The following is a 26,011-nucleotide window of genomic DNA, read 5'->3' on the forward strand; positions in this document are numbered from 1 at the left end:
ACGGAGTTAACTCCCTTTAATTGGACATGAAATTAGTTTGCGGTTAGTCATTTTGTTCTGTATTCACCGAACGAGAGAGAGAGAGAGATAGAGAAATGGGGTTTAACGTTCACTAGACACAAATTAGGTCATTTTGGGACTAACATATGTTTTTGGGGTTTTTTTTAATTTTATTTCAATAATTCGCTTGCGCGTAGGGGTCTTTAGCAGTGGGAGGAAACCGGAGGACCCGGAGAAAACCCCCGAGGTTGGACAGGCGACCCTACTCCTTGTCACGTACAACCGGGGATTCGAAACCACGCCAGTTGACTCAATGACAGGCCTTATGATACAGCACGCACGTGCTAACCATTCGGCCATCCACCCCCTTCACCGAACGAAGTGTACGTGACTGAAATATTTTAGACTTGGCTATAGCCTACAAATCAAACCCGTCTTTTGATGCTTTCTTTATAAACTGCTTTTATCTGTGGGCGCCTATAGATCGACGTAAGAAATAATATGATTCTTCGCGGCGCACCCCCAATTTAGCTCACCCCCACCAGTTTGATTCCAGGAAGTGTGGACCGTTCTGGATATGGACACGCGGGATGTGAGTGCGGTTAAGGCTAAAAGCTAAGAACCATTGAAGATTTCGTCATAGCTTACGAGATGTTAGCCTATTAGGGTTAGGGCACGGGTTGGGATTACGGATAGCCCACAATCACGTGTCCTAACCCTATTTACACCCCGTGACCTATGAAGAAATCTACAATGTTTCTTAGCTTTTAGCATGGCTTTACTTTTAGCCTTAAGCGAGCCTAAAGAGTAGCCCGAATAGATACTGAATCAGTCATAATCATATATATAGTATTAGTAATAGGCGAAGCAGTAAAAGTACATGAATTACTAAGCCAAAATTATCATTTATATTGATTATTCGGATTAAATAGTGGATGCATGCTTTGATATCTACTTCCAAAAGACTATATTAGATGGTATACTCAGACGAACCTTTCATTATGATCTAGAAAATTGGGAAGCGGGGTGGTTCTTTATGGGTTTAACACATGGCCCTGAAACTAATCAGCGAACAGACCCAAATGGACACATGCTTTCGCATGAACTAGGCCTACCTGGCTGATATGATCATTTTTTTTCAGAAAAATGTTTTGCCTTGAATGGGGGCTGCATTTTACGAATATTTCCCCCGAACACCCGAACAACGGCATTCATGGTTGATGTCACTCCCATTTTTGTGTGAAAAGATTAGTTCTTTCATGTGTGAGGGTCTGGCGAGATACAACGCATAGTCTTTCGGATGTACGAAAAACCGACACCCCTGGTACACATTGGCGTGCACTTAAAAGATCCCATACCAGCTGGAATTCGATATAAGAATTCAGTAGTTCCGCTGTCCGAGCAAGCTTTCCCTCGTATAGCACAATGTATAGCGTATTTTCGTCTTCAACCCAGCTGGAGCAGAACAGTGGGACATTAAACCCCATTTCATTTCATTTATTATATCATGTTCAGTAAATCAAAACTAAACGTAACCTCGAGGTCATGACGTCTGTCAGTGTTGCCGAACGACCAGCCAGATTTTCTTCCATGTCGGAAACATATTTTTTGGGCAAAAACAAATTCACTTTGACGTAGAGCAATGGGACCCCCGAAAATGTTTCATCACAAAAATTGAGAGAGAGAGAGAGAGAGAGAGAGAGAGAGAGAGAGAGAAATGGGGTTTAACGTCCACTCGAAACAAACTAGGTCATTTCGGGACTAACATATGGTTTAATTTTATTTCAATAATTCGCTTGCGCGTAGGGGTCTTTAGCAGTGGGAGGAAACCGGAGGACCCGGAGAAAAATCCACGAGGTTGGACAGGCGACCCTACTCCTTGCCACGTACAACCGGTGATTCGAAACCACGCCAGTTGACTCAATGACAGGCTTTATGGTACAGCGCGCACGTGCTAACCATTCAGCCACCCACAAAAATTGAGATTTAAAACCCCGTTTTCAACTAAGAAATATAGTTTCATGGTTCTATTTTAGTTTGTGCCCGCCTTGCAGTCTACACAGCGTTCTTCCCAATACTGTCAGAAACGCATTCGCTTCAGTGAAAGTTGGATGACAAGATTTAGGTCTCTAACAGCAAATTTATGTCTCTCATACAAATCAACAAAAATTGACCTCAGAAATCTTCGGTGACGTGCGAAACCCGCAAATCATCACATTCAGTGTTTTTCTTCTCTTCCAGACGCAGTAAAATGGGTTTATTTTTTTAAATCAATCAGCCCGCATTCTACGACGGACTACCAAAGAGTGGTCCCAACACGTTTCAACTCATTTATGTTTGTCGATTTTGGAACAAGTGTTCTGTTGTGGTAATCTACACGTGCCTATGTTCCTTTCTGTGTCTCGAAAATCCCCAGCTACGGGACAGACATTACTTGAACAAATAAAAATGTTTACTAACTTGCGGATGTTTCCGGTGGATGAACGTAACGCAAATTGTACTCTTGGTAATTATTGACTAGGGATCAAAGGTCTTCGTCGCGCGCATTTGGTGATTGGGATACCGGTTCGGCCAAATAATTGATCATGCAATGACATCGGGGTATTAGGCACTTCACCCTAAACTAAGGACACAACGATTTTTTGACAGGACAAGCACTGATCACTCCTGAACTTTGTCCACTTTAACAAAAAACATACAGTATTTGGCACTATATAAAAGTCTTTGTTATACCTGTGGAATTAATCTTTCTTGAAGATAGTCTAGTGAGGTTCTATTCGATATTTAATCAACTTTAGCCATAACATGGCTACGAAAAGTTTAATCTTATTATTGGTTTGTTTGATAAGTTTGTACTTAGCATGTTGCCAAGAAGATATGTTCGATGACACGTTTGGCGCTGATCCCGGCTGTAAAGATCCTTGGTCAACGGAATGGACGCGCGATGGTGCAGACTGCACGAAGGTTCATTTCTGTGTCCAAGGAAAGAAATACTGGACCATCACTTGTAACGATACACGGGTGTGGTCTAATACTGGGCATGCCTGTGTTTTGCCATTCTCACAATGGGATGATTGTAACCAAGTTATGACGACCCCAACTATAAGTAAGTATGCTTTTATTTTGACTGTTCCAACTGTCAATGATTCTTTTACGTGCACATACGGGTGCACATATATGAAGACTAGATCTATTTGTTACGGCCAACTCATTTTTCGTCAAGGTCGCTGAGATAAAAATAAGGTTAGAGCACGTAATTGTCGGCGAGATTGTAGGCAAGAGTTAGGGAAAGCGTTAGAGTTAGGTCCAGACTTAGGGCTAGGGTTGGGATTATCGCTAGCCCTGTTTACATCTCGTGACCTTTGAACAAACTTGAAGTTGACCTTAACAAATAGATCTAACCATATATGAACTTGAAACATGTTCTGACATGACAACAGGGACGGATTGGGGACGGGAAAGGGCCATCACCCTAGAAGGGAATCCGGTGTGGTTTCTCTATCCCGGCTGCGATTAAATCATTGAACAGATGACTGTAAATGGTGCCCTCTTCTAGAGTATTTTATGATGTTTCCGGGTTATGCACAAATTAAGCAATCTTACCAATTCATCCAAAATTTAAGATCAAAAAGGTCTCCCAGACTTAAACAAAATGACGCCAAAACTAGGTGAGATCATTCATTTCTTTAGGGGAAACCGAGCCTACCTTATTCGCAAGCTCCTTCTCTGTCCATCTCTGCACAATAGAGTCTTATAACATTTTATTCTTTCGATTTTAATGAATGCTTGATATTGGAACTATCTTTCATCGCGCCTACTACCGCCTGTGTTTACGATCCAGGTGAGTGTTCAAAAGGACACAAGGCTCACTTACCTTTGGACATAAGCATAAGTGTATTACGAATTGTCTTGGCGTTTGATCGATACGGATTGCTCTCACTATTGTAATTATATTGGGTATTGATTAGAATCCGGAATTATTCAGTTTACTTTTACTTTTTAGATGACGAAAGATGTATAGAACCAAGTGGAATGAACCCTGATCCAGACAACTGTGCCCAATTTTTGGCATGTACCAACAGAACTGTAGTAGCTACCATGTCCTGTCCTGAAAATACTCTATTCTCTACCAGAAATAATACATGCGAACTTAGTTACATGGTTGCAGATGAATGTCGTACCAGAAGTATTCCTAGTCACATCTCCGTCAGTAAGTACACCTTTGGTTTTAATAGTAGGCGTAGGGAGAGGGGTGGGGTGGGGAAAATATCTGTTTTGGTGGTGGAGATGGTGGTGGTAGCGATACTTTTCGGACCGCGAATAAAACCAATTTTATAGACATTCCAGATAACAACATACTAATATGTTGAATGTAACACGGTTATTTTCCACTATTCGTATTTATATTGATTCTTATAAACGGCGTTTTAAGCCAAGCTTACAACTCGCCGTACGTCCTACTACGGGCAGTCTACTTGGGGAATTTTAGTAAACCCGTGCGTGAGACTTACGCGTCAGTCGTCTGTGTTCGGCACCGTAGAAGAACGCAGACTGGCCGTAGAGACCTTTGGTCCTGCACATACAAAATGTTCACCTGGTGTCTTGCGGCTGGTCTGCGAGCTACCAAACCCTACGACCCGTGCGTGTCAAAACACTTAAGGCGGGTTGTGAGCTAGGCTTAAGTGATTTAGGCGTTGGTTCACTAACAATAAAGTCCCGGGTTCGACCTCGCTGTTAGCTCAGACAGTTCCTCTGAATTTACGAGCGTGGCTTCCTCATACCAGTTGTACAGGAAGGGGGTCTGGCAAGAAACAGCCTCTACTCCTTCGGAAGTGAGCGAACGCTGAGATGCCGTTCACATAAAAGTACCCCTGACGCAGATTTGAAGAAAACGCCGTTTCCTGGCCAAAATGCCCCCATACAGCACACTTCATGGCGTATGTCCATATTCATTATCCCGGTTGATGCAGAAAAGTAGGACGTTAAAACCCATTTCATTTCCGTAGAGCCCCAGCGTCTCGTCGTTGACGGTTGGAATTCGAATAAGAAAAATGCCGCTGCCCGGACAAAAATGCCTTCATGGCGTATGCTGTATTTGTACGGTTGGAGCAGAAAAGAAGGACATTAAACCCCATATCCTTTCCGTGATGGACTTATCAAACTATCAATCTGTTGTCATGATGTTCATTCGACAATATTTTGTGTTCCTTATATATAGTTGTATAAGTTTGCCGTTATAAAATACATCATCACCTTCGGTTCGTCGTTATTGATTTAATGATTGTCATAATTCTGTTTCCAGCAACTGCCAGTCCTATTATTGATAAACCATGTGAAGGAACAAAGAACGGTGATGTAGCTGATCCACGGAACTGTGCCAGATTCTACAAATGTAACTATGGTCGTGTAGTAGCTAGAGTCAAGTGTCCCAGTAACAGCCATTTTTCAGATATTAAACACAAGTGTGACTGGAGAGCTAATGTTGAATGCGGCAGCCGACCCGAGGCATAAAATAAAACTGTTTTAGAATGCGGAAGTCAACCCGAGGCATTAAACAAAACAGTTGCAATTGCTATGACGTTCTCGGTGAATAAAACTTGCTCAAGTTAAAATTTGCAGATTAATGAAAAGCATCCATAATTGAGCACACACTTTATAAACAAGACGAGTCCATTGCGAGGAACAATGGCCTAGTTTCTATTTATTAAAGGAACAATAAAACATATGGTTCTTTTTTTTAATTTAAAAACTGTTATTACAATCTAATTTTAACAATTATTTTATAAACCTCAGATAAATAAAGAAGACCGTGGGTTCTAATGTAAAGATAAATCCTCCATAACTTATACATTAGAATTGAAAAATCTGCATGATTTGCACAAATGTTTGAAGTCTTTATTCAGATACGATGCCCCTTTAATATAATTTAAATTCAAACTAACAGTATTACTTTTTACTAATGTTACCCTGTATATACATTTATATATTTCAAGTATTAAAGTTTTTTGTTTATTTCAATGTTTTCATGTAGATCTCAAAAACTATCCTTTCTTACTCTTCCCTTTCGTCGGTGTTCACTAGGATAATAGGTGATAGAAAATGTGTTTGATGTATATTTGTGAAATGTTTTTTAATAAATACACTGAATACAATTGTTGTGTTCGACCAAACTAAAGAGCGTAGTATTATCGGGGTGGTTCTCCTTCCTTTGGCGCCAAGAGGCGCGGTTCGAGCGGTCCGAATCCCGGTTGGGAGCCAGAAGAACCTTCGGTCGTGTCCATAGCAGAGAGAGGGGTGGCTTATAGTCCACTCGACACAAACTATGTCATTTCGGGACTGACATATGGTACAATTTTTATTTCAATAATTAGTTGCGCACAGGGGATTTAGCTGTGGGTGGAAACCAGAAGTTCCGGAGAAAGTTAGGCAGACAACCCTAATCACAAACAAGTTTGACAGAATGACAGAGCGAGCTTAATGATGTAAAAATCACGCATGAGACCATTCGGCCATCCCAACCCAAATCTGCCACTGGTAAACATTGTCATTCTTAGAAGCCCACATCACATATCAAGCTGGTTACATTGCCTTTCGACCTGTATCTAGAGTTTGTTTCAAAATGTTTGCTCCTTAGGCTACTTCACTCGTCTGATGTTTTCCTGCTAAATCCTAATTTTAAACGTTTGATGTGTACACCAATGAATATACCGGGGTTTGGTTTTGTTATTTTTTGTCCCATCGACCACTAGGCAGCATTACCCCTGACAAATGGGAAGTGAGCCCTTGTTCTTACTAAAACACACGTAATACACCGATCAAAGGTGTAATTATTACCTCTCCAAATAGGTGTCCCTAAGGTCTGGTCTCAAAACCTCCCGTACCATCGAAAGTTAGTGGGGTGGGGAGGACAACTGGGTCTTATATTATGCTTTCTAACTTACTCTTGGTGATTAACTATCATGATATCAACAACGCCAATAACGACACAGCTAGATGTCCATATGGAGACAAACAACAAACCCTCCCTCTATCTCTCTCTCTCTCTCTCTCTCTCTCCTTAGTCTTTTTTTTTGCATTGATATGGTTGTTGACATTTTGTTCTATAATTTGAAAAAGAGGGGTTGCAATGACATTTTGGGTCAGGTTATTGTAAATATTCAGCCTTCAAGATCTATCGCATTATTTCTGTTACGTCTTTCTTGTAAATCTTTTTTTCTTTTTTTTAAAATTTTGAATGAAGCTTGTTTATATCATTACAGGCCCAGGGACCGTACAGCTCTGTGGACGCTTACTGCCACTTGATAGGTGTTGATTACGGTGTTAGTGTATCACAAAATCTGTAGTGGAAATCGTTCAGTCCAACAAAAATGTGGGGAAAAGTAGGAGGCGGACAAAGAGACGAGAATTAAAGGAGCCAAGTCTCTAAATCAATATTTTTCATAATATTCGAAATTAAAACACAAATTAGAATTCAATATTGTTCCATTTCTATCCATATTGATGTTTTGATGTTGCCGTGAAATTGTGAGATCCTAATATCCAATATCTAAGACACAATGAACGTTTTAAAATATGGTACACGACTCGTGTACCATATCGTTTCGGACGCAAAATCAATGAACAAAGAAAAACATATCCTAAATTACAATACGACAGTAACAGTAATGGCTGATTCAGAAATGATAAAAGAATAATAAAAAAGAAACATTTAGAACATTTAGGCGTAAACACTGTCGTTTAGTTTGGGCTGTTCAAGTATTTCATAGAGAGAGGGAAAGAGAAATGGGGTTTAACGTCCACTCGACACAAACTAGGTCATTTCGGGACTAACATATGGTTTAATTTTATTTACACAATTCCCTTGCGCGTAGGGGTCTTTAGCAGTGGGAGGAAACCGGAGTATTTCATAGAACATAATTGATTAGAAATTACATTTTTTTTTAAAAAAAAAAAGTATAAAAATCACTTTATATACATTCATATTACATTAATATGTGCTTTTAGACCCATTTATGGTTCCAAAAAATAGAGCCTATGGGGGAAATAAATTGTGGTCTGTACCCATATGCGGTTATTCGTTTAATCGGTTATCGTTACCCCCACCTTCTTATATTGTCATCCAAGCCCGCGACCAACACCAGTTTTAAATAGAAAAAAAAATGACCGAGTATGTGGTTTGGAAGTTTGACCAAGTGTCAAGGGTGTTTGTCGAGGAATTGTATGCCGGATTTAATAAATTCATTAATGTATAAAATAATATTAAATGATAAATTTTGATACATAATGAAAGACACCGATGCCATTTAAGCAAAATGATTTGTACATAATTTTGACGAGTGGCTGCATCATAGCATCTCGCTTGAAAATTCTAGAGGATGTACAGTGATGCTTATGCCTCCATCCATGGCCGGTTAGGCAGGGACGCACAACAGCCCCTCCCCCCCCCCCCGGAGCTTAGTCCAGATATACAAATGGGCCGATTTTTTGGCCGAGTGGGCTAGGGTTTTTTGTTGTTTTTATTTTTGTTTTGTTTTGTTTTGTTTTTTTGTTGTTTTTTTTTGGGGGGGGGGGGGGGGTAATGGGCCGGTTTGTCGGAGTTTCTTACACATTCAATCAAACAAAAATCTGGCCTACAAATCAATATTCTATGGAGTCATTTAAAAATTACATAATGCTATACTTACTAACTACTATTCGACCTAACTGGGGGTAATAATTGATTTTCTAATCCTGAGTGGGCCGAATTTTTATGAGTTGGCCGTAAGGCTCAAAGTAAGTAAATCCGGCCCTGCACCCACGCTACTGACTGACTGAAAAGATGTTTTAAACTAAATGACATTTCTTACACGGTCGTTCTCTTCACTTGTCGATTTCGGTGTGAAATTGGTTTAGTCGCACTTTCCACTTTTTTTTTTAACAATGTCAAATATCACTCGACAACCTCTGTCCACGTTTCTGTCATCATCATTTGGACACAGTCACGTGACATATGTGTGACATTTGATCAGTCGTAAAATCGTGCAGAGCGAAGAAACTGTCCCGAAAAGTAGAACAGGAACAACTATTAGCAGCCTGTAAAATATCAGTTTTATCCAGTTGTAAGAGTGCGTTGACCGACTGTTGGTAGCCCCCAGTTGCACCCTGCAATCACTCACAAATTTCTTGCACCTACATAATATACCCTTTCGGAAGCTCGGTCTACGCAAGTATTAATTCATAACAATAATGGATCCATATTTGAGGGTCCATAGCCGAGGGTCCTGATCCTTGAATTTTACTTGAGAAAAAGGTCATTCGACTAAACGTGGAGGATTGGATGGCCGAATGGTTAAAACGTGCGCGCTGTATCATAAAGCCTGTCATTGGGTCGACTGGCGTTGTTTCGAATCCCCGGTTGTACGTGACAAGGAGTAGGGTCGCCTGTCCAACCTCGTGGGTTTTCCCCGGGTCCTCCGGTTTCCTCCCACTGCTAAAGACCCCTACGCGCAAGCGAATTATGGAAATAAAATTAAACCATATGTTAGTCCCGAAATTACCTAGTTTGTGTCGAGTGGACTTTAAACCCCATCTCTCTCACTCTCTCTCTCTCTCCTAAACGTTGTTTTAATTACTCCCGTAGAAATATACATATTCATATTTTTTAAAACATTTTGTTGTGTTGATATTTATTTGTCTTATCACATCGTACATGCCAAAATCATACTTATATTAGATGGGGTTTAACGTCCTAGTCTTCTGCACCAATCAGTCTACTCGGGTTTGTTACGCCAACTCAACGACTAGACGTTTCTTTTTTCCTGGCCAGGCCTCCCATCCCGTACAATCGACAAGTGGTAACCAAGCTAGAAAATCCCTAAGACTTTCTCGGCTAATACCGGGACCTCTTCGCCTGTCCAACCTCGTGGGTTTTCTTCGGGTCCTCTGGTTTCCTCCCACCGCTAAAGACCCCTACGCGCAAGCGAATTATTGAAATAAAATTACACCATATGTTAGTCCCGAAATGACCTAGTTTGTGTCGAGTAGACGTTAAACCCCATTTCAGGTTCATCCAGATTTTCCAGCGTGGTTCCCCCTTGTGAGTAATGCAGGACGAAGGGCCTGACAAGGACAGCTGTCTAGTCCTTCGGATGAGACGAAAAACCGAGGTCCCGTGTATACATTGGAATGCACGTAAAAGACCCCTTGGCAGTTGGAATTCGATATAAGAGTAGGCGATAGTGCTGCTGCCCGGGCAAAATTTCTCTCATAGCACACTGTATGGTGTATGCCCGTCTTCATTAGCCCAGCATAGGAACAGAACAGTAGGACGTTAAACCCCATTTTATTTCATTTCATTTAAATCCCATTTATCTCTCTCTCTCTCCCCCGGGACCTCTTGATTAGTGAACAAACGCCATACTTATACTGGGTTCCCACTGTCATGCGATGCGTTACGATAGGATTGCCCCTATTAGAGACTTTTGGCAAGCGGATTTTTCCCATCCGTATCCCGTATCCGTATCGTATACGTGATACGCTGCGTCAATGTAGTTTTAGAGTTTTGGCAGATTTTAGAAATTTTTGGTTTCACTAATGTATCATTTCAGAAAGTTTAGCCCGTAGATCAACCAGTATGCAGACAGGCGGGAAAAATATGAAAATTTCGAGAACAACCCATCGAAAATAATGATTAAATTGCAGTCGTTATCACTGTTAAAATCACATCAAATATACACCTTCGTGTTCTAGGATACACAAAGATTCATAAAAACGCTATGATGCAACATTTCAGAGTCTAAAAGTAGCAAAAACGACGGTAAAAAGACGACAGTGTTATACGGACCATTTCCGTATGAAAGCCGTTCCATACGTGCTGCCGTATCCGTGTGCCGTATCACGTTTGAGAAATACACAGACATTGATGACGTCACACGCAAAATCCATACGGATACGCGATACGGACCAGGAAATTACGCTTGCCAAAAGTCTCTATTGAGTCCACGATCTGGTACGTCTAGATATGTTCGGATACGTTTCGATCAACACTATTGCTACGACTGACCTCAATGTATAATAAGACTGATAGGATCATCATTATTACTCCACGATTAAAACCACGATTTCAATCGTAGCGGGAATCGTGATAGTGGGAACCTAGCATTACTAAAGTTTCATATTAGGGAAGAAATCCAAAGATAAGCTTGGATGAGATTTGAAAGTTTTTTGGGTATGTTTTTCAATTACTTGTCAAATGTTCAGAGAGAAAAAAAATAACGGTTCGAAATCATTATTTTCTTAGATGTCACGATTAACAAAAGTCCTCAAAATGTCATTTGTCAAGTAGTTGATCCGCGCGTGCTATAATCGAGGCTTACAACAGGCAACTTGTTTTAACATCATCAAGCGTGTTTACTGTAATGGCAGTGACAAGTCACAAATAATCGTGGCTTTAACAACTTGTTTAATTTTTTCTTAGTTAAATCAACATATTTTTAAACACGGGGTATCATTTTCGATTACCAATGAATCCACAACATAGGGATTGTGTAGTAAATTCGCCTTTTAATGCCAAAACCGCTGACACAGCGTAAAACTGGCTTTTGGTGGGATAAGGAATATGGTTTTATGTAAAGTAAACTTTATCCAATCCCAGGTGCCGTTCCATTGCAGTATTTGTACTATTGGTGTATTTCCTTCTCATTGCTGACTTTGCTTAACATTATTGATAACATTGTCTCTACTTATCATCCATGGTGTCTGCTTGTCATGCATGTCTCTGCTGATCGACAATGGTGTCTGATTATCATCGATGTCTCTGCGTATCATCGATGTCTCTGCATGTCATCAATGTCTCTACTTGTCATCGATCTCTATGCTTGTCATCAATGTCTCTGCTTATCACCAATATCTCTATTTATTAACGGTGTCACGGTTTGTCATCGATGTCTCTGCTTGTCATCAATACCCCTGTTAATCATCGATGCCTCTGCTTATCACCAATGTCCCTGTTTATTAACGATGTCACGGCTTGTCATCGATGCCTCTGCTTGTAATCGATGTCTCTGTTTATCAACGATGACTCTATTCATCATCAATGTCATTGATTATCATTTATCATGGCTACCCTTGTTTGTCAGCGCTCGTTATGCTGATCACTAGTGCATTGGACATTATCGATGCTCATGCGTATCACTGTATTATCATATACGTCTTGGCGGATTATTAGCGAATTTGGCGATAATTGATATTTCCTCTGTAGTATAATTAGCGCCTGTGCTGTAGATTGGAGTCGCACATGCCAACTCCCTTTTCATCTGCTAAAAACAAGAAAATAATCTTTACATTGTTAAATCTTGTCAAATCATCACACGTGTTTATTAAACGCCTTCCAAATGAATTAACAAACATCTAGCAAAACTCGTAAAAGCAGTCTACGGGGTATTTCTTTGGTGTATACATTTATCCAAAGTGTGAATATTGTGTATATACAAATATATTCCAATTTAAAGAGACAATTTATACAATGTATTGTATCACAAAGGTTGCCTTATTTTAGAGTACGATAACGTAATGTAATTCAATGTAATGTAATGTAATTGAATGCATTGAAATGTAATAAGACTATTGATTGAATAATTTTATGGCAGAGGGTGCTTTTTTTTATAAGACTGTAATATAATAATTTTATGACAAAAGTTGCCTTATTTTATAATACTGTAATGTATTGTCATAATACTATTAATCTTGTAATATAATGTAATAATTCTAATATTACTGTCATAATTCTAATACTACTGTAATAATTTTAATATTACTGTAATAATTCTAATATTACTGTAATTATTCTAATATTACTTTAATTATTCTAATATTACTGTAATAATTTTAATACTACTGTAATAATTCTAATATTACTGTAATAATTCTAATATTACTGTAATAATTCTAATATTACTGTAATAATTCTAATATTACTGTAATAATTCTAATATTACTGTAATAATTCTAATAATACTGTAATAATTCTAATATAACTGTAATAATTCTAATATTACTGTAATAATTCTTATAATACCATAATATAGTTAATGTAATACTACTATTAACACGATAATATAATAATACTGAATAATTCGAATGGCGAGTTAAGGGTTTATAAAGGTTAAAAGTTTCAATGTGGTTATACAGAATCCAACCTTTCACGTTTTTCACCTTTGGCACTTATAGTATAAAATTAGTGGTGATATATCGGCACTCCTATTACTCCTTCGACTTAATTCTCCACCAGAATTTCTTCAATCTCAGTTTTTGTCAATGAAGTATGTACATTTCACTGATCTGGATAATATTTACTTACATTGTATACGTGTTAAGATGAAAATCTACTTTCTTGTACTTATATAAATTTACTCTTGTAAATTGACGCCATTGCAACGCCTATTAAGGGAATATAAAATCATTTTGCGTTCCTCTCTTTCCTTGGATTCCATTACTTACCATGTTGTTCCTGGTGATATCAGTTCTGCTTCTGGGAGCAACTACTGCTCAGTCTGGTATCTGTAGTTCTCCCAACACTGTTGGAAGAATATATATGGACCCTGGTGATTGCACTTATTATTATCAGTGTGCTAATGGTAAAGATCACAGAATCTACCCATGTTCTGCAGAAGAAGTATTTGATCCATGGCGGTGGGTTTGCGTCCCTAATACGGAACCAATTAACTGCACCTTAAACTACAATTACTGTAAGTTTCGAGTAATTTTTAAAATAGCAATAAAATGTACGAGGATGTTTTCTGTTTTCAGCCGATTTTTTCTCTCTTTTTAAAGTCAGTTTTAGAAAAAAAAACTTGAGAAACTTTTGCAAGATTTGCAGCTTTACAAATCCGATCTAAAACCTATATGTATATGTTATTAGATGCAGAGACTTCTGATTCTTTTCGAAAAACCCTATATTATTTTGTTCTTGGAAAGCCAATTGATTTCAATGTGTTACCGTGATAAAGAACTGCCACTTTGTGTTTATGGAACTTGAATACCCGTAACATTTGCACATTTGTTATTATATTTTTCTGTATAATCGCCTCACATTTGCTGTTATATTTTCTGTATAATCGCCTCACATTTGTTGTTTTTTCTGTATACTTTCCTCACATTTTTTAGTACTGTATTAGCTTGATAATGTCGCCCAAATAAATAAGTAGTTCCTTTTCCATAAGTGCATGCGTGTTGTAGTTTATATTTTATCAGTTTATTTATATATATAAACTATATTTTATATTATGCATTTCAGTCGATCAGTTATGTAGTGACACGGTTGCCGGAACAGTGGCTTACCCGGACGATTGTGCCAAATATTTGTCCTGTTGGGAAAGGTTTTTTATATTTCCACCAAGGATATGTGGCCATGGAACTTTATATAATGAAGTTGAACAAAGATGTGACAATATTAATGATGATAGTGGACAGTGTGGTAATAGGCCTTTCAGCGCTAGAACTTACAACACGGAACGTGAGTATACTTAAAAGGAATTTCATTAAAAAATACTCTTTCACATTGTCAGTGTTGGAAGTGGTAAGCATTATGTAAGATTAAGATACAAAGCTGGCTGGCCGTTCTACTAGCTATATTGGTTCAAAAATAGATAATGAAAAATGAATATTTTGATACTTTCGTTCAATTTACTTTATTCGGAGCGAAGATATAGCGCAGATTGTTTATTATCTTTACAATTTTTTAATCTAGAGAGTTGATTATGGGCTTGCCATGTTAAAGATGCATTATGTAAGAGTTAAATCGGCCTATTACATGGTTTTATTTTGATTTCAAATGATATGTAAATTATTATTTAAACATTTATTGATATGACAAGTCTATAATCAACCCTCTAGTTCATCGGATGGCGCATACGTAAACAGATCAAAATACGATCGCCATTTAATGATTTAATTTAAAAATGGAGGAGCGATGCTGAGTCTCGATTAACAAGTAACGTTGCTGCGATAGTAAACAATTTAAATCAAAACTTTAAATTGTGATAATGTCGCTAGAATAAAGTAATCTGAATGAAATTTTCAATATATTAATTTTGAATTATCTATTTTGGAACTATTATAGCATTTTATTTAAATCTTACATAATCCATCTTTAACCGTAAAAATGGATAATCGAGACTTTGTTTACTATCGTAACAACGGTAACAATGACAATCGAGGCTACAGTGTGATTAAAATAAGGATTTCTCGGTTCTAAGTGAAGTAATTTTACTGATATTTTCAGCATATTCCCTTTACATTATCTCTTTTTTTACTACTATAGCGAGAATTGTCAGCTCTTTATCTACTCTTCCATAATGCTGCTTTAATTAGCTCACAAAATTAACTTATTTCGTCTTCAAATTAATTCTATAACAATTCTTTAAATTATTAAGAAAAATATGTTGGAAATATAAAAAATGATTTCTTATTTAGTGTTAAATAGTACGCGAAGGCGTAAAATGAGTAATAGGCACCAATTCTGCCCAGATTAGTTTGTGTTGCTATTACGCACTATGTAAACAAAGCACGCGCTATGTGACATCTCAGTACGGTCTACTCATATCGAATTCCAACTGCCAAGGGTTCTTTTACTTGCACGCCAAGTTTTTCGTCCCATGTCCCATCCGAACGATTATACGTTGTCCCTTGCGATGCCCCCATCCTGGTATCAGAAGACATACACGGAATTCTGGCTTCTTACATTTTAATGTTCATTATCCTTTATTATTACCTTCTCTTTTTCAGCATGTGTGTATAGACCAATGCCAGGTGACTGTAACAAATACTGTGACTGTAAAAACAAAGATGACTGTCGAGCTTGTGGTAAAGGTACTTACATGTCCGAATCTAAAAATGCATGTGTTTTGCGTTCAGGTCTTACTTATAGTGAGAAAGAATATTGTAATTTAACATAATAAGCATCACAGTTTGTTTATTTAATGGTTGTAAACTTTTAATTTTGTCATTTAATAAAATAATGTGCCCGAGACGTCTTTCTAAATGCTGTATAAGAAACGATCGAAATGCCTAATCAATATCTATGTTCATTTCTAAAAATCTATACTGATAATAAAATTGACTGATAAATAAGTATGGTTGTATTTTTTTTAGAAAGGCTAATCTTTATTTTAACAATAACGGCATTCCATTAATGGATTCTACAATACAGATCATTGCCGCTGCTGTTGCCTCTGCTGGTTCTGCTGTTGTTGTTTTCTGCTATACTATGGGACTAAAAGCCGTGTTTATAGTGTCGACGAACATTTGAACCCCATGTCATAGATTTATGCATGGGAGAATCCTATCGATATTTATCGTTTCGTGACTTTTCGTTCTGGAGTTACCCCCACCCCTTCTGAATTCTGAAAATCTTGTTAAATTGTTAATGCGATTGAGCTTACGGTGTTTAAAGGATTATATTTCAAATTTGGTGTGAAGCATTTGGGTCACTAGAGGACAAACGCTATCGATATTCAACGTTTCTTGACCTTCCTTTCCGGAGTTACCACCCTTTTCTGGGGCCTTTGTTACTATCTTACGGTAGACTCCTGATCTTTGCCAATTACATAGCCGGAAACAAATTCGGGTTCAGGGCACAACAAAACGTTTTAAATTCCAGGATTTTCTCAATTTACTTGGCGAAATGACTTCCTTGGCTGGGCCGAAGGTTATTTACAAGCAAACATGCATGGTTGATGTCTATTGCGTCAGACGATTCTGGGCATTTAAATATTTATGTTTACAGTCCGTCGTTCTTTTTCCCAATTACAGCATCTTCGTTGTGGATTTATTAGGGTCAGTACGGCAGTAATATGTCCTCAATGACCTTCCGTCTGACCAAATATCCGGCCGTAACCTAAAAAAGACACGTTTTGTTGCTAAATACTGATCAGTGGCCTACACTTATACCATGGGTTAAGCTAATAGTATATAAACAAGTAACAATTGACTTCCATTTATATATCTATATAAACATTTGCCAGGAAATATATAAAAGATGTTTGAGAAGCCAATCACATTTCTTTGTTCATGCCCTCGACCATAGAATCGAGCTTTAATAAGCCACACACCTCTTACCTGTATGTGTTGTTGCATTATTTTTACTTTGGGCAAATGGGAATTCCTTTCTGTCAAGTGGGCAAGCAGTGCTTGTCAGTAAATGAAATGAAATGAAATGAAATGGGGTTTAACGTCCTACTGTTCTGCTCCTATGCTGGGCTAATGAAGACGGGCATACGCCATACAGTGTGCTATGAGGGAAATTTTGCCCGGGCAGCGGCACTATCACCTACTCTTATATCGAATTCCAACTGCCAAGGGATCTTTTACGTGCATTCTAATGTATACACGGGACCTAGGTTTTTCGTCTCATCCGAAGGACTAGACAGCTGTCCTTGTCAGGCCCTCCGTCCTGCATCACTGACAAATCGGAACCACGCCGGAAAATCTCGATGAACTTTCTCTGCCAATGCAGGGATCAGACACCCGACCTCCAGGCTAGCTAGCCAGCGTCTTACCCACTTAGCCACGCGATCCCCAGTGCTTGTCAGGTGACCCCCTCAGAATATTATAAAAACAATATATGTTATGGTACATACAAACTTATATAAAACTGCAAAGTTATATGACTCTAGCATTAATATTGCCTTTTAAATCGGGGTTTTCGCAAGTTTCGAAACTACTTTTCTATGACTCGATTTTGGTGTTCTGATTTTTTATCTTCTAGTTATACAATATTCTTGAAATTATGGGGTTATTATACAGCTTAAGAATTAACGATCAAATTTTACAGAACAAGAACCGTCTGCTGTGTACGGTGTGCCTTAAGTGCCAAACATTGATATTTCCGAGAAAAAAAATCAGTATTTCATTACAGTGAAGAAATTTACTACGCTATATTTGAAGTTGTTACTTATCACATGCATAATGTATCAATGGGTATTGTTAGAAAAAGCATTGTTGAAAACCATATCTCTGTCGATTTCTTGTAAAATTAGCTTTGAAAATTAGTTTTGAAAATTGCTAAAATCACTCTCTTTCAAACGCTAAATATGTATGTAGGAGCTTTCCATGAAAGTTGCATGTACACGTGTCGATGATGAAAGGTGCATCTTTGATATTTTAATCCTTCATTTCTTTTTTTCATTAAATTTGAACAGTAAATTATTATTTTATATCATCTTATGCCGATTGGAAAGGATTGATCTAAATACGTCTAACTGCCTGGTCATTATGAAACAAGACCTTCTTAGAAAAGTTTGTGCGTAGTTAACAATTATGCATCAATAACAGACCGGAGGGGTGGGTTGAGAGAGGGGAGGGGTACCATTAATTTATCATTAAATATCAAATACATGGAAAATTCAAGATTTTTAATATATTCGTATATTTACATTTTTCGCCCATTTGAAAGGATATCACTTCCAATATTTTAATTATCATAAAATCACATCCTGTTAGAGCCAGATCGTGGGGAATCACGTGGCTAAGTGGGTAAGACGCTGGCTTGCTAGCCTGGAGGTCGGGTGTTCGATCCTTGCATTGGCCGAGAAAGTTCATCCAGATTTTCTGGCGTGGTTCCCCCTTGTCAGTGATACAGGACAGAGGGCCTGACAAGGACAGTTGTCTAGCCGTTTGGATGGGACGAAAAACCGAGGTCCCGTGTACAAATTGGCGTGCACGTAAAATATCCCTTGGCAGTTGGAATTCGATATAAGAGTAGGCCGTAGCGTCGCTGCCCGGGCAAAATTTTCCTCATAGCAGACTGTATGGTGTATGACCGTCTTCATTGGCCCAGTATAGGAGCAAAACAGTAGGACGTTAAACTCCATTTCATTACAATAGAGACACAAAGGGGCTATAATGGTACAAAGTGTGCTATTACGTAACGACTGGACACTAGCCATTGACCACCGGAAGTCACTGACCAAGCGGTTTAGAATTAAAGTATCACAAAATTAACTAGTAAGCATACCCAATGCATACACAAAATTCATCACTATTAATGATCGGCAGTTTTCTTTTATATTTAACTTTTGTGATTTATCTTGCTTTATGTCATTTCGGTTTTGTTTGTTTCCAAAGATGTGTTACATCCTAGGTAACTAAAAGAATCTTCTCTTTTTTAAAAAATGAATTGGCTTGTTTGTTTTCAAACTGGGATATGTCTAGCCTTAAGAGAAGCGATGGTTTGAGTCAGTGTACCAGATGTTTCCTTAATACCACCTGTATTAACTGCAGATTACAAAGTCAAATACAGTCACACACAAAAACAAGATGGCTGACTGTTTAATTGTGGCAGAAGATAGCTAAAACACGACAAATAAACAAAAACAAACATTAAAACACACGGATCGAGTAACAACGAGAACGAATCCTTTTTTTAATATTTCTCTTCATTGATGGGGAGTCCCTGTGTACCCAATTTCCTGGCATCTTATGCAATCTTTAAGTCTCTGAATTACGGTCAAGTCCTGTAAACGAGTTAATAAAACTCATCAAAATTTTTTTCAACAATATATGATCAATTGGTGTCTGTCATAACAAGTTCAGCCAAATGGCAACGAAAATGTCAGTGTTAGAATTTTCTCAACCTCAGTACCACTCTTTTGTAGAATCACATATTTACAATAGGGAGGATTTTTTAAAATCCTTCATTAGAAATGATACAGAGAGGCGCAATGGTCAGCTACAATAAACCACGTATAAAAAGATGCTTTTGGTTGAATATTTAGCTAAGTGTTGTGCAATTGCTCAGCCCAAGATCAAATTTTCGCCACATTTCTTTCCTCGCACCATGATGAAATGTTATTTAGTTTTGTTGGTTACTCGATGTATGATTTGCTTGTTATGTTATTTTTAGAAAATGTTCACAGAACTACAAACCAGACAATAAACACGTGTCTTGGTCTATTGGGTGATATACAATAGAGAAGTTAACAAACACCAATAATCCATGGCTAGTGGCAATTGTCTTGCAAATTGCATGTTTGCATTATGCATCAACAAAACCCCATTCTAGCACCCATATTCAAATTCTTATGTAATTTACATGTTGAAGTTGTCCATTTGTTTAATCTGACCTCAATATTGGGATCAACGGATCTTCGACTCTACACCGGAAGCCGGCTGGTAAAGTGGGCTAGGGCAAATACGAAAGTGAATCCCCCTTGATGCCTTCTAACCGTGTTCAACTTTTCATCATCCCCTGCGACATGAGCGAAGAGGCACAACTTCTATCTCGACGACAAACAAACACGTTTGTTTAAACACAGACGAATATAAATTCATACACGGCCCTGGAAGCAGCAGCATTTTAGATTTTTACTTTAACAAGCTTAAACTCCAACAAGTGAAACATGGCAAGGAATCTCCTTGTCTCTCTGGCTGGAGCTTTGGCTATTGCCTCCTGTATCTTGGCGGCGGATTACTATTATGATGAAATCGTTTGTCAGAACGTACAGCCCGGTCTTTGGGCGAGAGATGACAGAGATTGCATGGTAGCACATCAGTGTGGTTTTGATGGAGAAGTTATTCAATCGATCCGATGTAATGCATCTCAGGTTTGGTCTAAACTAGCATCTGCCTGTGTATGGGAATGGGATCCAGACCGAGATGATTGCAATGGGTCACCACAAGTACCTCTACCCAGTAAGTTTCATTTTTTTATAGAATATTATAATTACATGTTTATTTTCATTAGTCAGGTACCACAATTCGGACGTTAGCTGATACTGATTTCAAGGGTTGGGTTGAGTTAAATTTGAAACCCTGATGGACAGATTCTGAAGTCGTTCTTATTGCTTTTATTTATGTTAATACACGAACTAATAATCTTTTAGGGGATAAATCAAATTCTGGTATTAATTTATATATTGATTACCAATGGTTTATCTTTTTAAATATAACCAACATTTTTTTCCCATAAACCTAGCTTTCGTTTTAATATAATATTTTTAGTGCCTTCTTGTAGTATACAGTAGTTTTATATATATAAAAAGATTTATACTAAGCGTAACCATGTCATACCAGGTATAGTCTTAACGTTTTGGGAAAACAGTTGTGAATGTATTCCATTAGTATTAACATTTAAAAAAAAAACAATCTCTTATACTTGTCTTGCAGATGATAACCGATGTGTTAACCCAACCGGAAACAACCCAGATCCAGATGATTGTTCCAGATTTGTCTCATGTTCAAACGGCACTCTAATCGCCATCCAAAGATGTGGAGATGGTACCCTGTTTTATCCCAAAAATAATTCTTGTGAATTCGCACATTCCATCGTTCATGAATGTGGAAGCCGGGCTATACCAGAAACAATTGTTATTCGTAAGTAAATCTAAAACTTTAGTAATTTAATATATCTAATGATTAACATGTTCTTGCCTCCCAAATATGATACATATCACAGAATCTTAATATCCAGAGAGCGTGTTGATGACGGGCTCATGGACGTTCACAATGTAGGTCTACATTGAGATATGCACATTAAATGAATGTTGAGAATTGTTGAAAACTGTTAAGAATTGATGAATGAAATAGGACTAATGAAGACGGGTATATCAGTGTGCTATTAGGGGCAATTGTCCGGGCAGTAATTGAATTCCAACGGTAACTCGAATTTCCATATCATCCGGACGACTAGACACCGTTTATTGTCAGGCCCTACGCCCTGCACCACTAACATGGGGAAATCATGGAGGAAAGTTAGGATGGGGGATTGTGGTGCCTAGTCTAGCGCTCTCTTCAACGAAATTCGACAGCCACGGTGGCTAAGTGGGTAAGACGCTGGCTCGCTAGCCTGGAGGTCGCGTGTTCGATCCTTGCATTGGCCTAGAAGGTTCATCGGGATTTTCCGATGTGGTTTCCCCTTGTCAGTGGTGCAGGAAAGAAGGTCTAACGAGGACAGTTGTCTAGTCATTCGAATGGGAAGAAAAATCGAGGTCCAGCGTATATATTGGCGTGCAAGTAAAAGATCCCTTGACAGTTGGAATTCGATATAAGAGTAGGCCATAACCCAGTCGGAACAGAACAGTAGGACGTTAAACCTCATTTCATTTCATCGAAATCCGGCAATGGTTATGGGGTGATTCATGGGAGGCCATGTGTTCAGATATTGTGTTCCAATCATAACAATGTTTTGTTTTCTTTCTGATTTAGGTCAAGATGATCCTATTTGTATCCATGAAGGTCAAGTCGCTGATCCTGAGAGTTGTGTTCATTTCATCTTATGCCAAAATGGACGCCGAACACAGCGTATCCAATGTCCACATGGTACAGCATTTGCCCCCCACAGTGGTCAGTGTGAATGGAAAACAGAAGTGGATTGTGGTCAACGTGGTGTGCGATAAATGCAAATCTATTCGCCCCATTGACATTTAATTCTATTGTTGCTAATAATTAAGTTGATCATGTAGCGTCAGAAGAATCTTGTTCATCTGTAAGATGCTGCAAGTCGTTCGTTTTTCATCTGCAGTGGCTTTTAATTGTGAAGAAAATATTGAAAAATATTTTTGAAGCTTTCTTTTTTTATCTTATGTCAAAGGTTAACTACATCAAAACATTTAATTTCATTGACATTACATACATTAATCGATTAATTGATCCATTGAGATATGCACATTAATATGTAATCACTTATAGCTACTGTTTCAAAATTTCATTTTTTTGTCATTTTAATATTTCTTATACTATGAAATATTTTATTTTTAATTTCAATGCTGCGTTTGAATTTGTTTGCAATCATTTAATATTGATGTGATGGAAGGAGAGTGAAGTCTAGTCGTTCAAATTATATATATTTTTGCCAAGTTGTGTCATGTGCCCCATGTAAATGTATTTTATATTAACAATGGGAGTGTCGTTTGCTCGTTGTTGTTGAAAAATAAAGGTGTACTACCTGTACTAAATGTGCTTTTGTTCATGCTGTATTGGCAATTCGCGAGCGCGGAAGGTATGAAAAGCACACGACGTGGGATCTGAGTGCCCGGAATATTTGGAAGAAAGAAACGCTGTAGTTACCATTTCCGACTGTTTTTTGGCCCCGGATCTCCTAAATTGAGGCTGATCGTGGGGTGGGGGGCTTTGGATCCGCGCCCGGAAATGCCAATCTTTTAACTGATCTAGTATCTAATTCAATAGAGATTAAATTGGTTCCAGATTCTGGGTGATCTTAAAATATAACAACCCATGCTGACTCGGCAATATTATTATCTAATTCAATGCAGATTCCAGGTTGAGTTTACTTCTCTAGTTTTACTTTTTGATTGGCCAATCAAATTCATGTAAAGCGAAATCTTCTTAGGAGACATCGCAGTAGATTATGAAATTTATCACACAAGCGATATCTACTGTAGAATGTATTATTGGGTGATAAAGATTGGTTTATATGGCACAGACATACAACATAAAATCATATGATTAATTATAAAACTTTTTTAGAACGGATTTAATATTGGGGACCCTAACTGCAGCCGATTCAGCATCCCCGCTTTCCCCCACCTCCCCAACCTTAACCCGGCCCTGATTCAGGCTTATTGTGTTATAATCTGTTCAATAGCTTTTGGGGTTTTTTTTTAGGTGGGGGGCGATGGCCGAATGGTTAGCACGTGCGCACCGTATCATAAGGCCTGTCATTGAGTCAACTGGCGTGGTTTCGAATCCCTGGTTGTAGGCTACGTGCCAAGGAGTAGGGTCGCCTGTCCAACCTCATGCGTTTTCTCCGAGTCCTCCGGTTTTCTGTCGATTGGACGTTAAACCCCATTTATCTCTCTCTCTCTCTCCCAATAGTTTTGACCGAACAGAAGGGGGATAACTCATTTATAGCTAATTGGATGCAGGCTCCAACGTTTCCTCAAATTTTAGTTGGGTTGAATGCTTTTCACTGAAGACAGAGCAATAATGATCACGTCTTTGCTCCAGATTTTGTATGAAGTTGACCAATGAGATTTTGAGATAAAATCTTGAAGTAGCATACTAAAAACTTGCTACTATTCGCCGTACATATCACAGTAACCAACCACTTAACTGTGTTATTCTTCCGCCTCTGAATATTTACCGAAATCTGGCAGGAAATGTTAATTGAAACTCTCCTATCCCATTCTAGACCAAAAAAAATAAATAAACAAAAACGGCCACGCATATGGAGGGGGGGGGGTTGCTCTAAATAGACGAACTGGGAACGAGATGGCGAAATTCAATGGTTGTCTGCCTCCAATTTATGGTGGAATAACTGCAAATAATAACGCTGCTGCATGTATCACAAATTTTGAGAGGAATTCATATTTATGGTACTTAACGGTACTTGTCATTCTCTGAATATCGTTGCCAAGATTTTAGACTATATACGCATTGCTAACTGCGAAACATCATGTCAGACCTTTGATCATTCGTTGCAAATGATCTACCTGCTTTTCCATTTGGGCGTGATATTATTTTCATTCTCAAGGCCTGGTTTTTTTTTATATACAGCTATCCAACGGAATACATCCAAAATTTAGGTTGTTCAAGATACACGCTACAGAATTATTTTTCAGGTGCCGGAGCTAACGGAAAATAAATTCACCGCCAACAAGATAATTCAGATGTTGGATTTTTTAATTGATAATATCTTTGTTGAATTTGGAGGGGAAATTTATCAGCAAGTGGTAGTTATCCCCATGGGCACCAACTGTGCACCTTTACTTGCTGATTTGTTTCTCTATTCCTACGAAGCCGATTACATACAGGCACTCGTAAAATCAAATAAACGATTAATCAGACATTTTAATTTCACTTTTCGATATATCGATGATGTTCTATCACTGAATAATCCCAAAATTATTGATTATGTAGAATTCATATATCCTGATGAGCTCGAAATTAAAAACACTACTGACAGTGACAATTACGCTTCCTACTTGGATCTGCGTCTCGATTTTGACAATTGACATAAACTTAGTGTTAAATTGTACGATAGACGTGATGACTTTGACTTTCCGATTGTTAACTTCCCATTTATCAGTAGCAACATTCCAATATCACCAGCTTATGAAGTGTTTGTGTCTCAGCTAATTCGTTACGCGAGAGTTTGTTCATTTTATTCTGATTTTTTAAGTAGATCGAGGCATTTGTCATCTAAGCTTCAACTACAGGGTAACTTGCTAACTAAACTTATTAAAACCTTTAAAAAGTTTTATGGCCGTCATATTGACTTGATTGGTAAGTATAACATGTCTCTCTCGGCTATTATTCTAGATATATTTAATTGACGCGTATACTATCTCCCGGATTATGTCTACTACATCGTTAACACTGTTCATCACGTGCATTTTGCATACCGATAGTCCATTGGCCAATCACACTATTTTACCGAGATTTCGTCTAATAGTTTGGATGCAGCTATGGTGGGTGTGGCGCCAGGCAGGGTAAGCTTACTCTTCCGGACACCTGTTACTACTGTTTGTCGTGTATTGTGTACACGGTGAACAGTCCATATGCTGATTACACTATTTTGTATTTTGCCTTATTACACTATTTTGCCTTATTACACTATTTTGCCTATACCGTTTTTTTTTTAGGACTTCGAATTTTGTCTAATGGTTTGGATTGTTCGTACTTGGTTTTATTTTATTTACTCAAATTTTGAAATTTAGAAAAAAGCATGGGACTATTAAAATGTCAGAATGTTCAATTAATTATAGTAATTCACTGTTTTCGATGATGAGACTTTTCTGGTTAGTTTACGCAGATATGACCAATTGGGGTAGAATGTTCAAACTTGGTGTTGATGTTCATGAGGTGAATGTCGTGACTGAGTTCAGTGATGAGCATTTTCTGCTTGGGCTAAGCAGCTGTCTGTCCGTCACTCCTTATGGAACACAATAACCATACTTTTCATTGTTGTATCAATAATCAGTTGCATTTTCTTTTCAAAAGGAATTCATGCGCACAAGATTTCCACTAATTTGTTTTGTTTGTTTTTGGGTGTTTTATTTATTTTACGGCACATCTA

At 38.1% G+C, this 26,011-nt stretch overlaps 1 protein-coding gene and 2 long non-coding RNA genes across 3 annotated transcripts; all 3 read left to right on the forward strand.

The window, feature by feature from the left end:
• Positions 1-2,609: 2,609 nt before the first annotated feature.
• LOC126818203 (peritrophin-1) lies at positions 2,610-6,175 on the forward strand. The gene is made up of 3 exons (XM_050545472.2): positions 2,610-3,106; positions 4,004-4,210; positions 5,303-6,175. Exons 1-3 carry the CDS (start codon positions 2,806-2,808, stop codon positions 5,509-5,511), a joined length of 717 nt encoding a protein of 238 aa, XP_050401429.2. The 5' UTR covers positions 2,610-2,805; the 3' UTR covers positions 5,512-6,175.
• A 7,213-nt stretch (positions 6,176-13,388) lies between these two features.
• On the forward strand, positions 13,389-16,076 carry LOC126817485 (uncharacterized). The gene is made up of 3 exons (XR_007679027.2): positions 13,389-13,724; positions 14,273-14,491; positions 15,763-16,076. It is a non-coding gene; the product is annotated as an uncharacterized LOC126817485 (long non-coding RNA).
• Positions 16,077-20,319: 4,243 nt separating this feature from the next.
• On the forward strand, positions 20,320-22,928 carry LOC130012439 (uncharacterized). The gene is made up of 3 exons (XR_008787857.1): positions 20,320-20,667; positions 21,142-21,348; positions 22,180-22,928. It is a non-coding gene; the product is annotated as an uncharacterized LOC130012439 (long non-coding RNA).
• The last annotated feature ends 3,083 nt before the right edge of the window (positions 22,929-26,011 follow it).

This window comes from Patella vulgata, chromosome 4 (assembly GCF_932274485.2).
Source record: "Patella vulgata chromosome 4, xgPatVulg1.2, whole genome shotgun sequence".
NCBI lineage: Eukaryota > Metazoa > Mollusca > Gastropoda > Patellidae > Patella > Patella vulgata.

What these genes read in the sequence shown, in the direction of transcription:
- LOC126818203 (XM_050545472.2), top strand. Translation starts at nt 2,806, where the DNA reads ATGGCTACGAAAAGTTTAATCTTATTATTGGTTTGTTTGATAAGTTTG. An exon ending in TATGACGACCCCAACTATAA is followed by an intron (nt 3,107 to 4,003) that starts GTAAGTATGCTT and finishes TTTACTTTTTAG; the next exon opens with ATGACGAAAGATGTATAGAA. An exon ending in TCCTAGTCACATCTCCGTCA is followed by an intron (nt 4,211 to 5,302) that starts GTAAGTACACCT and finishes TTCTGTTTCCAG; the next exon opens with CAACTGCCAGTCCTATTATT.